General features: G+C 49.4%; 1 protein-coding gene across 1 annotated transcript in view; it reads right to left on the bottom strand.

Annotated features, from left to right (window-relative positions):
- The window catches only part of LOC140628139 (polyprenol dehydrogenase-like), a 138458-nt gene that overhangs the window by 12088 nt on the left and 111460 nt on the right, over window positions 1-14910 (bottom strand). The window contains exons 5-6 of the mRNA XM_072817147.1: window positions 13109-13316; window positions 6281-6488 (exon numbers count right to left, since the gene is read on the bottom strand). Coding sequence (XP_072673248.1) covers window positions 6281-6488; window positions 13109-13316 — 416 coding nt within the window. The remainder of the gene's footprint in view (window positions 1-6280; window positions 6489-13108; window positions 13317-14910) is intronic.

Genomic DNA, 14910 nt, shown 5'->3' with positions numbered 1-14910 from the left:
TAATGTCTTTTCTCTCTTCTGCTGCTGTTTAATCTGAAAATGGTCATAAGTTTTGACATTTCTGAATCAATAGGACACAGAAGATGTTGGCCACCAGTTTCTGGTTTTTCCACCAGCTGATGGGAGAGAGCTGGCTCTAGGGGCTTTCTGATAAAGCTCCCACTGCCCTGGTTGGGCTCCAGAGGATAGGCCTGCATCCAAATCCGGGCATCTGTGAATCGACACTGATTTGGAAATAGGGTCTTTGCAGGTATATGAGCTCGTCCTGGATGAGGATGAGCCCTACATGCAATGACAGGGGTCCTTGTAAGAGACAGAAGAGGAGACACAGACACAGAGGAGGAGCCACGTGAGGATGGAGATGGAGATGGAAGGGATGAGGACACCAGCCTGGGGACACCTGGGGCCTCAGACGCTGGAAGAGGCAGGAGGGACCCTCCCCGGAGCCTCTGGACCTCACTGGTCCTGCCCCACCTGGACTCAGACATCTGGTCTCCAGGGCTGGGAGAAGATGAATGTCTGTGGTTTTAGCCCCTTTTAGCTTACATGTGCCCCCCAGGAAACTAATCTACTGAGCAAAGAAAGCAAATCACAGATATCATTCTACTTACCTTGGGGTCAAAGAACGCAAAGTCAAATTTCAGAGACACACATGTGTGAGACACTCATGAAGAGAAACAAGAAAACAGTGGATGCTACGGACGTGTGGGTTAGTTCCTGCAAGTGCATTTGGGGGGAAAGCTTGGGCACCTCAGGTGGTGTGACAATGTGACTTCTGACCATCGAATGTATTTTGTTGTATTCACGGTTGGCAGTGTTTTGAATAAAACCTATTCACAGCAGAATCAAACATCGCAGCTTCATAAAACAATTAGCAACAAATGCCAACAGGAAAGGTACAGGCATTTACGGAGAATTAATGAAACACCTCTTGAGAAGCATTAGGGTTCTGGTCACAATTCCAAGATGCGGGGCTGCCCCCCACGTCAACCCAGTTCTGACCTATCTACCTGGCCGTGGCGTCAGATCCCACAGGGTAGGGGGCTCAGCCCTACAAGCCTGCCCGGCACCCCCTACGTCATCACCAATCCAGGTTGTCACCTGTGCTTCTGACCCACCCAGGTACAGAGTGGAGGTTCCCAGGACATCCTCCTGGGGTCTCACTGATCTCCTAGGGTGACTCACAGGGCCCAGGAAACAGGTCACTGGCTAGATCACGGGTTTTTTATCACAGGCTCTAACTCAGGAACAGCCAAGGTAAAGGGATGCCTGGGGCCAGGTGTGGAGACGGGCGTGGAGCTGCTTCCATGGCTTCCCCAGGTGCACCTGTCGGCCCAAACCTGCACTGCCCACCAACCCGGAAGCTCTCTGAACCCCGACCTTTCATTTTCTACAAAGGGAGGCTTTATCGCAGGAATAAATCATTGGTCGCCGGGACTGATTCAACCTGCAGTCCCCGCCTCCTCTCCCGGGAGGTCAGGGGTGAGGCACAAAGTGCCCAGAGGCTTCTAATCACGTGGCTGGTTCCCCTGGCAACCGGCCCCCTCCTTAGGGGATTTCCGAAAGTCAGCCTATTCACATGACAAAAGAGACCTCCGGGCTCTCCGCACCCACCGGAAATTCCAAGGGTTTCGGGAGCTCTGGGCCAGAAACAGGGCAAAGAGCAAACATGTGTTTTCATTATAAATCACAAAGTCGCAAGCTTGGAGAAAGACACAACTGAGCGGAAAGACGACTTATTCTCTGACAAAGATGATCACCGTGTGAGGTCTCAACGCCCACCCCACCCCAGATTAGTTAGAAATGCCTGCCAATTAACTTCCGTTCTGGTTCTCCTCTCCTCTGTCCGTAACTCTAGCCCGGCCCAGCCCGGCCCTGCCCGGCCCAGCCCGGCCTACTCTACTTTGTTCCCTCTTATTTTGTCCTCTTCCTCTCTACTCTAGTCTATCCTACCTGATTATTTCTTATTCTCTTCTATCCTATTTTATTCTTTCTTACTTTATCCTATCCTATCCTGTTTTTTTGTGTCCTATTCCTCTTCCCTTCTCTTTTCTCTCCTATCCTGTCCAGCCGTTTTATTCTATGCTATTCCTATTCCTCTTCTCTTCTCTTCTCTTCTCTTCTCTTCTCTTCTCTTCTCTTCTCTTCTCCTCTCCTCTCCTCTCCTCTCCTCTCCTGTTTTATTCTATCCTATTCCTCTTCTCTTCTATCCTATCCTATTCTCTTTTTTCCTATCCTATCCTGTTATTTTATTCTATCTTATTCTATCCTATTCTGTTCTATCCCATCTTACTCCTTCTTCTCCTATCCTATTCTGTCTTGTTCTATCCTATTCTGCTGCTCTTTGTTTCCTCTCTTCTATCCTATCCTATCCTATCCATCCTATCCTGTTTTATTGTATCTTATTCCTCTCCTCTTTTCTTCTCTTCTCCTTTCCTATCCTAGCCTATCCTATCCTACCCTATTTTATTCTATCCTATTCCTCTTCTCTTCTCTGTCCTATCCTATCTTGTTTTATTCTATTTTATTCCTCTTCTCTTCTCTCTCTTCTATTGTATCCTATACTATCCTGTTTTATTCTATCCTATTCCTCTTCTCTTCTATCCTATCCTGCCTTATTCTACTCTTTTCTTATCCTATCCTATATTATTCTATTCTATCTTATTCTATTCTGTTCTGTTCTATCCTATCTTACTCCTTCTTGTCCTATCCTATTCTATTCTGTCTTGTTCTATCCTATTCTGCTGCTCTTTGTTTCCTCTCTTCTTTCCTATCCTATCCTGTTTTATTGTATCTTATTCCTCTTCTCTTCTCTTCTTTCCTTTCCTATCCTATCCTATCCTATCCTATCCTATCCTATCCTATCCTGTTTTATTCTATCCTATTCCCCTTGTCTTCTCTTCTCTTCCCTTCTGTTTTCTCTTTTCTTTCCTATCCTATCCTGTTTTTTTGTATCCTATTCCTCTTCTCTTCTCTCTCCTATCCTACCTTATCCTGTTTTATTCTATCCTATTCCTCTTCTCTTGTCTTCTATCCTATCCTGCCTTATTCTACTCTTTTCTTATCCTGTCCTATCCTATATTATTCTATTCTATCTTATTCTATCCTATTCTGTTCTATCCTATCTACTCCTTCTTCTCCTATCCTATTCAATTGTCTTGTTCTATCCTATTCTGCTGCTCTTGGTTTCCTCTCTCCTTTTCTCTCCTATCCTACTCTATTCGACTCAATTCTAGTCTCTTACCCTGTCTTATTCTATCCTGTTTGATCCTATCTTCCTTTATTCTATCCTATCCTGCCTTATTCTACTCTTTCTTATTCTATCCTATCCTATATTATTCTAACCTATTCTACGGCACGCTATTCGGTTACTCTTTCTTAATCTACCCTACCTTATTTTATTTCATCCTATCCTATCCTATCCTATCCTATCCTATCCTATCCTATCCTATCCTATCCCATTTTATTCTATTCTAGTCTTTCTTATTCTATCCTATTCTATTGCATTCTATTCTGTTTTTGTTTCTTATTCTATCCTGTTTTATTCTATTCTATCCTACTGTACCCTATTCTATTCTTTCTCATTCTATCCCATCCTACTCTGTTCTATCCTACCCTATCTTATTGTTTGTTATTCTATCCTATTCTGGTTTATTCTACTCTATTCTAAGTATTCTTTTTTTATTCTATCCTATTTGATCCTATCCTGTTCTGTTCTATCCTATCTTATTCTTTCTTATTCTATCCTATCCTATCCTATTTTATCCTATCCTATTCTATCCTATCCTATCCTATTTTATTCTATCCTATCCTATCCTACTCTACTTTATTCAGCCTTACTCTATCCTATTCTACTCTTTCCATTTTCATTCTATCTTCTATCCCATCCCATTTCTCTCTGTTCTCTTCTATCATAAAAAGCTGGCAACAGCCTAAATGTACAGATGTAGAGACATTGGGTGAATACGCAGATACATCCTCATCATCAATTCTGTTTTCTTCAAACTGCAAATCATCTAAAAGTTGATCTTGAAAAAATCATTAGGGGCAGCCCGTGTGGCTCAGCGGTTTAGCGCCTCCTTCAGCCCAGGGTGTAATTCTGGGGACCTAGGATCAAGTCCCGCATCGGGCTCCCTGCATGGGGCCTGCTTCTCCCTCTGCCTGTGCCTCTGCCTCTCTCTCTCTGTGTCTCTCATGATTAAATAAATAAAATCTTAAAAGGAAGAAGAAAGAAAAGAAAGAAAGAAGAAAGAAAAGAAAAGAAAAGAAAGAAAGAAAGAAAGAAAGAAAGAAAGAAAGAAAGAAAGAAAGATCATTAGGCCAAAGAGAGAAGGAAGCTCAGAACACAGAGCCATGGGGGAGGGCATGGCCAGAGCAGACAGGTGAATTCAGAACAGACAGGAGCATCCAGGTATTTAGAAAAGGAGAGTCCTTCCCCTCTGGGATCAGTGGGATCAGCAGAGCAGGAAGTACGGGCTTCTGCACACACAGGGACCAGCATCACTCCCTGCTGCATCCTCCCAGGAGGGATGCTCAGGGATGCACGCAGGCGAGGCTCCTTAGAGACACACGCAGGTGTGCAAAGCACGCCCAGATGCCTCCGCCAGGGGGAAAGCAGAGCCAAAATCGCATGTGCTTTCAGAAAATACTAAAGGAGTGATGCACACCTGCTGCAGGGGGATTTTCCAAACATGACAATAGCCCTCAAAGTAGGAAGTCTTCACAACGCCACAAAGCGAAACTCGACCTCTTGAGAGAACAGACAACCAATTTTAACGCCTTTGACTCGATTTTGGCTTAAATTACCCCGTCGAAGACCATAAATGACGAGAAATTGGGGGGCGGGGAGATGTGCCACAGGAGACGCATGATTAAATATCCCTCATTAAATAGAAAGGGTTTTTGTTTCTTTCTTTCTTTTTTCTTTTTTTTTTTTTCTGAGCCCGCAGCCCCCCCCCCCCCCGCCGTGGGGAAAACAAAATGGCTAAGGACCTGTTCAAAGAATTCACTCAAGAAAGTCATGTCCATAAAAGGGGATTTGGATTTTAAGTGGAACTGCTCAAAGAATTCACTCAAGAAAGTCATGTCCATAAAAGGGGATTTGGATTTTAAGTGGAACTGCAGAGGGGAGCTGGGTGATTGACAGCTGAGGCCAGATGCCAGCGTTCCCCCCCAACACCCCCTGCCGGAAGTCACAGGATGACTTCCATAGACTAGGATCTGGGTTCCCATGTGGCCCCAACACGGGGGTGCACGAAGAGCCCCAAGGTGGTGAATTCACCGCGGTCACTGTCCCCAAAGCCTCGCATCCTGCCCTCCATGGCCCTGGACCTCGTCCTTTCTCCTTTCTCAACCGCGGAAGAAATTAATACCATGCGCTCTCCAGGACCCTGGGAGCTGGAAGCGGTGCCCGGATCCCACGGCTGCGTGCTTCCTTTCATTGTCATTGTCACACGAGATGCCCCATGGGGGAAAAAGGAGCAAGAATCTAAACTGGAGCAATGAAGGAAGCTGCAGACCGACGCGGACGTGCCTGCCAATAACCACAGACCCTCCATTGCTTGATGGGAGAGCGGGGACACGGATTGGGAAGGATGATGGCCCCGTTGACAGAGAAGCAGCACCAGGGAGCTCCTACAGGTGGGATTTGGGGTGGCTTGAAATGCTGTGCACAATTCCACGCCGCGCAGAATTCAAGCTGTGTGCGTGGCGGCAGGTGCATCTCATGCACCATCTGGGTCTCTGCAGGATGAGACTTGCTGGCTTCAGCCCCACGTGTCAGAAGCTCACGCGCTTCCCCCACACGGGGACTGTCCCATCTTTGGGCAAAGGTCTCCCATCAACCTCATGGGACCTGGGGCACATCGGGGAGGACCATGTGAGTCCTGCAAGGGGCCTTCTGTGCGACTTTGTGTTTGTACAACGGAGGCAGCCTGCATCCTCCCGGGAGGGATGCTCAGGGATGCACGCAGGCGAGGCTCCTTAGAGACACACGCAGGTGTGCAAAGCATGCCCAGATGCCTCCGCCAGGGGGAAAGCAGAGCCAAAATCGCATGTGATTTCAGAAAATACTAATACGTGCTTGAATCCACACCCCCTCCCCCCCCACACACACACGGGGAGGCTGTAGCGCGAGGCTTCGGTGTTGGCGACCTGGGACACGGGGATGCTCACATTTCTGAGTGTGCACCCAACCACGGCTGGTACGTGGCCTGGGGGTGGCCACCTGTGGGGCCGTGGACCTGAGGCGGGCACAGCCAAGTAAGCGCAGGAGGCCTACCTTGAAAAACCACCATCCGAAGAGCTTCTTGATGAGACGCGTGCCCCAGAAGACGTGTCTGTAGAGGTTCGTGTTGACCACCCCGGGGTCGACCACGTTGGCCGTCACGGGGCTCCCCTGGGCGGCCAGCAGCCTCTGCAGGTGGTAGGTGAACAGGACCAGGGCCAGCTTGCTCTGGGCGTAGGCGGCGTGTGGGGAGTAGCAGCGGCTGGGGAAGGAAAGCAGGACATGGGTAAGAGGTTGATGCATTTCTCACCTGCAGGCTCCCTCACCTGCCCGGATCCCTACCTGACCAGGTCCTTCACCTGCCCGGGTCCCTACCTGTCCAGGTTCTTCACCTGCCCGGGTCCCTAACCTGCCTGTGTCACTCACCTGCCAGGCCCACACCTGACTGGGTCCCTCACCTGCCCGGGTCCCTCACCTGTCTGGGGACACAGTCTCCCACCTGCTGTCTTCCCCTAGGCTATTCTGATGTTTGGTTTCCACTCCCTCTGCTCATGACGGTTCTTCCAGTTTGTACAACAACCTTGAGGCTCCATCACCCGGGATGTCACCCAGGCCGCTGACCTGATGCCCCAGAACAGAACAGAAAGTCCAGCATCCCAGTGATCGTAAGGATGGGGCGATCCCCCCCCCACCCGCCTTTAATGTGAAGGCAAAAACAGCTGAGAGCCCAGCTCCAAAAGCTTGGCATAAATCCGACCTGTCCACATGTGACATTTGTTTCTACGTTCATTTTTTCGAAAACCGACACGCTCAGTAAAGTTTCACAGTAAATATACAGAAGTGGGAATTGGAGTGAGGTCAACGTTACCATCCTTGTGGCCTCATGACGTGCAAGGCACACGATCCTCATATTTTTTACCAGAATATATATTTTTGGAGCAGTTTTCGGTTGACGCGACACTCAGAGGCAGGTGCAGATTTCCCGTGGCCCCTCCGTGTCCGCAGATGGACATGCACGCCCCCAGCCCACGCCCGTTATCAGCATCCCCAGCAGAGGCTGTGCTAGGCACACCTGCTGCATCCGCACGTCATCACCACCCAGGTGCATAGCGCACCGTACGTTAGAGCTCATCCTCGCGGGCGCACCTCCTATGGGTTCGGGCAAATTCAGCGACCGGTGCAAGGACGGCAGGTCAGCAAAGGGTGCCAACCGGGCCAACGTGCCAATGAGCGATTGCCAAAATGATCCCAAACATGCCCTTTTTTTGTAGGGACGGATTACGAGAACAATACAGGCTGGTGGAGACCGTGCAAATTCCATCCCCGACACAAGACGAGCTGCAACCCCTCAATTATGGTCAACGGACTTGTTTTTTTTTTTTTTTTTTTGAAATGTGTCCTATGTGCTTCCCATAGGGGAGAAGATGCAGGTCCAGGAAGCAGGGGGTGATGAAGTGCAAGGAAATCGATGCCGACTTTCGTCTTGGCTTCCAGCCACCTGCGTGCCATGTGCACGCGAGCGTCGGGGTCTCCACCTGTCCTGTTGTTTGGGACGCGGCCCTTATAAACGGTGGGGAACATCAATACGCATGTTTGTCGGGGGCAAACGGAGGTGTTGTGTGATGATGGTGTTACAGGGTAGCAGGGAGAGGGGAGCACCCAGAACGTTAGGAACACACAGCGGGGACGGGGTAGGGGGTCGTCAGTACGTGCGTCTGTGTTTCTCTACACGAGGCAGGAAGAAAGTAGGTAACGACCAGCTGTTTCCGGGAGGTTCCCACCCCCATCCTCCACCTCCACCCCGTCCCCACAGGTTTATGGGGAAATGACACTCCCACCTCAGGTCCAATTAACAGGAGGACGCGATGCCCCCGCTGACGCTGGTCCTCAATGAAACCCCATAGCCCAGAAAGGCACTGGGCACCATAGACAGCGAAGGTATTGAACGTTCACGGGTAACACGCGGGCGCAACCAGAACCACACGGCGCCCCTCGCCGCCTGCGATGAGCGGACTCATTCAGGACGCGGCCGCGTGGCTCCGATCTCAAGGCTAGGCTTTAGTGACTCGCTTTTGTAATAAGCGTTGTCACAGAGCAGAATCGAGACCCGTAAACACAGATCCCTATTTTCAGTAAATAAAGAACGTTATCGGTGTCGCCGCTCCACGCATAAGCAGGAGGTCAACTTGAAACCAAAGTCATCGACGGTCATAGTCTCGCCTCCTGTCAAAGCAGAAACACTTTTCTGGTGTACTTTTGTGCTCTGCAACGGAGGGATGCAAATTAAATACGACAGCCCGCTTTACAGGGGGAAGTCATGCCAATTTTAAATACACGTATGTGGGTTTTCATAGAAAATAGCTTTAAAAAAGTGCAAAAACAGCATTAGACTTGGGTTTATTTACAATTTACGAACACTTGGTAAATGGTGGAGGTGTGAGGAGACCAACGAAAGGGCGTCTGGGCTTCCGGACATGGTAAGTTCTGAAAAGGTTAATAAATATATATACTAACAGCAGTTAAAGGGTTACTTTGGTAGGATTCGTGAATTTCTCTGAAGTTCTGCTCTAAGTCAGATCGGAGCATACTCCTGTCTACACCATGTCCGTCGATATAGTTTCTATGTGGTTTCACGGGTTATTTAACGACTCCCACGCCGGCACACAGGGCTCCTTCTCCACCAAGCTGCCCTATACTGCCCGTCAATCTCTTGTAGGACAATCAACACCCTCCCGTCCTAGAAACCCGCGGACCTTTTCTGTTATTTTTCATTGTTTCACGAGGAGTGGGTTTCCCAAACTAGAAGTTGTGCCCAGGACCATGGGATTTCTGAGAGAGTATCTCGAGCTGCTGAAAAACGCAATTTATTGAGTTTTCTTACTGAAGTAAAAAAAAAATTCAGGTGTCTCTGAATTTGCATGTCGCTCACGGTGTTTGAAACGCACATTTTCAGCTCGATAAAGAGGCGTGCAGAAGGCAACACAACCGAGGGTGTCACACTCACATCATGTGAGTAAGGTGTGAGATCTCCCTTGTGGGACATTAACGCATACATGGCACAAGCAACACGATGATGGAAAGTCCACCTGCGACCGTGAGCCCAGACGCTCCCCGGGTCCGACCCTGATCAGTCTCTTCGGGACCAAGGATGAACGGCACCTGTTCTGAGGCAAGTCTAGTCACCTGTCACCTCCAGACCACGTTTTCCATTAGCGGGACGGACACATGTCATGTGGCGCCCATCCCTGGCCTTCCACCTTTCATATTCCCGAGGACTGTGGGAATACGGACCGCGCAGCAGGGGCTCAGGAAATCCCGTGAGCAAGGAAGGGCCTCTGCGTATACACAAAGGGACGCCCCAGAAACAGCCCTGGGGACGTTGGCGCCCACGTGCCAATTTGCAGCCTTGTGCAAACGTGCGATGTGGTCGCTGATTTAACACGGCGGGCACGTCTGCGGCGTGTAATGCAATCCCAGGGCAGTGCAGAAACGCGTGAACACTTTGGGGAATTTATTGAGAGCCCTGGGTTTCCAATGAGTGACATCACGGGCTGTGAAAACGTCCGTACAAATGGCCACACAATGCACGGACACTCACTCTTCAGGTTTACACAGAGGAGCCTGTGGCCGAGGGAGGCCAGACACTCAGACAAGCCGTAGTGTAGGCGGAAGAGCCTCCTGCATATGCTGCCCAGTGGCTTGCTCAGACACCAGTCTAATCGTCGCTGCGAAGGTATTTTCTTAGATGGGATTAATGCTGACATCAGGAGATTCGGGGTAAAGCAGCTCCCATTCCATCATGCAGGTGGGCCTTGTCTAATCAGTTGAAGGCTTTAAGAGGAAACATGGAGGTCTCCTCCAAAGAAGAAAGAATGTGGCCTCATCACTATAGTGTGGAAATCCTGCCTAAATTATCCGTGTGTAGGGTCAAGATGGCAACACTGACTCTTCCTTGCATCTTGAGCCTGCTGGTCGACCCTGCAGATCTTGGCCTTGGCCGCCGCGCTGATCTTTGAGCCAATTCCTTAAATGAATCTACGTCTCTGTCTCTCTCAGTCGTACATGTAAACCATCTATAAATATTTATCGAGATGTTTTTAACTTAAATAATGACACTTTCACCCCTTTCCCCCAAAGTGAAACTCATTTTTTTTAAGAAAGCTATCCACTTCTTCACGAGTCCGTTGCCACTGATTTACAATTTTCAAGAGTCCGCCCCTCTTCTCTGTGAGTTTCCAGCAAACATCATTGCAGTGTTGGCAACGATAACTGGCCAGCTTGTGTCTACACCAGGGGGAAAGCGAGGATCGAGTTTCTTCACGTGGGAAAGCAGAGGGTTTGAAGCCCAAGGGGTTGTCGAATTTTAACATGCGGCCACCTCTCCAGCACGGCTGTCCATGCCCGCCAACTCCCGCGCGTTGGCTCCCCCTGCTTCCTCTCTGCACAGGCTCATCCTGCAGCACCTGGGCAGCCCTGTCCCCATGCCCGTCCTCAGAGACCACCTGTTCCCCCACAGAACCTCGGATCCACTTTCTCCCTCCTGCCCCCAGGGGAAATCCCAGGGAGGGTGGTCCCTGCCCCCAGGGCACAAGCAGAGAGCCCACTCACCCACCCACCCAGGAGCCTGGCTGGCTAACGGTTGGCTGAGAACTCCCTGGAAGACCGGATGGGGCATTGCCATGCATAAACACGTGCTGGAAAGCTCCCCCCGGGGCCGCACGGCTGGGCCACCCTATCCCTTGGGGCGCCGAGAGCATCCAGCCCGCACACATCCCAGACCAGGGGTCAGGGGCCTCGCAGGCAGGGCATTTCCTCCACACACAGTTACAGCTGCCCACACAAACGTAAGCTTGCACCCCAATCACACTCGGGGACTCTTTTCTCCTTAAGGAGCAGAGAGCGCGAAACACAGACAGGAACGCGGCGCCTCCTGGGCCACCAGGAGTCACCCGGGCGCGGCACACCGAGTTAGGGGGTTGGCCCCCGGCAGTTGCAAAAGAGAAGATGTCATTGCTTCAGACTCCCAGGTCCACGCCCAACTTGTGTCTTTCTACCAAAAATAAAAATAAAAATGATAACACCGCACAGCTAAGCAGCAGGAGCATAAGATGCATGTGGTCTGACGATGATGCATGTTAAATGCAATTAGCAATTAGTATGATGACGATTTTGGCATTCGTGCCAGTGGCGAATCGTTTCCTTGTCCCCCCAACACTAACGGAATGTCACATGAGGTGGCGATTGTAATTATCACATTGTAATGTGACAACATATGTAAGGTCGATTATATAAGAATTATAACATGATAACATCGTGAGCCACATAATGTCACATTGTATGATAATCGTTAACAGGATAACGTGACACATATAACGTCACATTGTATAATTGTAGCAGGATAGTGTTGTGACACATATAACATCACATTGTATAACTGTAACAGTGTAACGTCGTGACACATATAATGTCACATTGTATAATTATAACACTACAATGTTGTGACACATTAGTCACATTGTATGATTATTGTAACAGGATAACGTCGTGACACGTTATAACAATTGTGACGATGAAACAATATAACATGTATAATAGCAATTATGACATGACATGATAGATATCATATAATTTCAATTACATTATGACTTTTTAATGTGTAAGTTACAATGACAACAGTATAATGTCATATATATTATATAACAATCATACCCTTTAAAACATGTGTGATAGTATATAACACTTATAATTACATTATAACATATAATGATACATAACAATCATATTTGTGACACTGTAATGCCATACATATGGTATATAACAATTATACTTAAATTATTTGTGACATATATCACAATTATAATCACATTATAATGTTACAATGTATGTTATAATTATGATGTCATATTTAGGATTATAATATTGAGGTACAAATGTAATTTTTGAGTATATAGCAATTGTACCTCGATAAAAAAAATTAGAATTTAAAAAAACGCTGAGGGGGATCCCTTGGTGGCTCGGTGGCTTGGCACCTGCCTTTGGCCCAGGGCATGGTCCTGGAGTCCCGGGATCGAGTCCCACATCGGGCTCCCTGCATGGAGGCTGCTTCTCTCTCTGCCTGGGTCTCTGCGTCTCTCTCTCTCTCTCTTTCTCTCTCTCTGTGTCTCTCATGAATAAATAAATAAATCTTAAAAAAATAAATAAAAAATTAAAAAACACAGAAAACAAGACATGCATTGTGGGGTGCAGTAAGAGAACACCACAGAATGTTCGCAGGGAGGTTTTTAGTGATTCTGACAATGGAGCAGAGTCCAAATTGGTGGTTTTGTTCTGTTGTGCGTACTTATTTCCTGGGATGGAATATAGACTCTATGCGTGATTGTCTAGTAACATTAGGAGGATTTTTTTTTTAAGATTTTATTTATTTACTCACGAGAGACCTAGAAAGAGAGGCAGAGACATAGGCAGAGGGAGAACCAGGCTCTCTGCGGGGAGCCCGACGTGGGACTCGATCCCAGGACCCCAGGGTCACGACCTGAGCTGAAGGCAGATGCTGAACTGCTGAGCCACCCAGGTGCCCCAGGAAGATCTTCTTATTTTAATACGCTTTGGTTTCATCAGGCATAAAATGAAGACGGGAGTGTTTAGGTGAGGGCATTTGCGTGCCGTACTCATGGGCTGGTCCCCATGAGGCGCTTCAGAGCAAAACGGTGGATAATTCGCAGCTAGTGGTCATGCTGATGGTAAGAGAGGTGTCTGACCAACCTGGTCGGAGGGGAGCACCGGTTCCCGTGACGCTGCACACCATGCCCCGCGCCCCCCCGCGCCCCCCGGGTGAGGCCCACCGCAAGCCCGAGCCCCGCGCGGCCTCCCGCGAGCACGCACCTGCCCTGGAGGTCATCCATGTCCAGCTCGCCGATGTAATGCGTGGCCGACGACACGGTGACCACCCTGGCGCAGCGGCCGGGAGCTCCCGACTCCTTCAGCGTGTCCAGCAGGAGGTTGGTGAGCAGGAAGTGGCCCAGGTAGTTCAGCCCGAAGTGCTCCTCGAAGCCGTCCTCGGTTGTCCTCTCAGGGACCATCATCACCCCGGCTGCAAGGAAGGGGATTGCAGGGACATGGGGGAGCCGCTCCGCACACGGGCTCGGTGCGGGGGCGGGGGGGACACGTGGTCCTCACGGGCAGCCCAGGGTTCCTGGTCCTAAATCCACAAAGGCTGCCCGCCCGCACCCCGCGCCAGCCCTGGGACGTTGATTCTTCCCGACACAACAGTCGTCCGCACAAACGGTCGCTTGTTGGAGGAGCTCCCCGCACACGTATGGGCGCTCACGCTCGACCCCCAGGCTGCCCCCTGCAAAGTACTGACCCAACTATTCACACGGCCGCCCCCGCCCCAGACCCCAGGCCAGCCCTATTGGCTGGTACCTCACCAACATATTCATTAAAGCATGTTGCCTGTGCCCGCCGTATGCATCCTCCCCCAAGCTCACTACCTCCCCACGCCCATCAGGGCAAAGCCCAGCTGACTGCCCGTCACTACGTCCATTTATTTATTTATTTATTTATTTATTTATTTATTTATTTACTTTTAGATTTTATTTTACTTTTTTTTTTTAAGAAATTCCATTTGCCAACATACAGTCTAACACCCAGTGCGCATCCCCTCAAGTGCCCTCCTCAGCGCCCGTCACCCAGTCACCTCATCGCCCCCCACCCACCTCCCGTCCTTACATCCTTTCCGTGGACGCCGCCTCCCGGACGCGCAGCAAACACGCCTGGTCCGTACGAGTCCGTGTCCTGGAGCAGCCCACCTTGCTTCAGCGTCCATCTGTCGGACGGCACGTATGTACCTGTATGTGTATCTCACATGGTGCAATCCTGCGTGTGCTTGGGCATATATTGCAGGTTTGTTTGCATATGTACACGTGCATATGTGCTTACAGGCACTTGCATCCATGTGCACATGCAGCTGCACACAAACGTGTAAACATATACACGTAGATGTTTCCAGGCACAGCTGCATATGCCTAGTTATGTATTTATGTGTCTCTTTATGTGTGTGTTTACACATGTGAATGTGCTTGTTACTGTGTCGGCAAAGGTGTTTGAATATCCTTCTGCGTTTGCATTTCTTGTTTTTGCAAACATATTTGTGGATAATGCATGCATTCCCACGTTTACTTGCGCATGTTTGGAATTTCCAAACGAGCCCATATACGTGCCTGCTTTGCACGCACACGGGCATATCTATTTGTGTGCACATTTGCATGTGCTTGTATTTCATATTTATTTACGTGCTTCTAAGTCTACGTGCTTCTCTAGGTAGGTGTGTTTGCACCCGTGGACGTGTTTGTGTTCATGCGTCTTTCATGTGGACACATAGATGTATTTGCATATGTACACGTGTGTTAGGTGTGTGTGCAGATGCATATCCACATGTAATCGTCAGTGCTTCTGCATACGTGTAGAGTTTTCTGCTGGATTGCGAGGCCCCTCCCTGCACACACAGGCCACACGGCACGCCGCCGCACACCAGCGGCCATGCAGGACGCACTCTGTGCATTCACGCCCCTACACGTCCAGCCCTCATGCAGGCTTGTCACTTGTGAGGTGCTCAGGGCAAAGGAAATGTCTGATCCGGGCTGTGGGGATCACGGCAGGAGTATGGAGTCTGGGGTGCAGCAAGG

Source organism: Canis lupus, chromosome X, assembly GCF_048164855.1.
Source record: "Canis lupus baileyi chromosome X, mCanLup2.hap1, whole genome shotgun sequence".
Lineage (NCBI taxonomy): Eukaryota > Metazoa > Chordata > Mammalia > Carnivora > Canidae > Canis > Canis lupus.
Note: the sequence above shows the minus strand (reverse complement) of the source record. Positions and strands in the feature narration are given on the sequence as shown.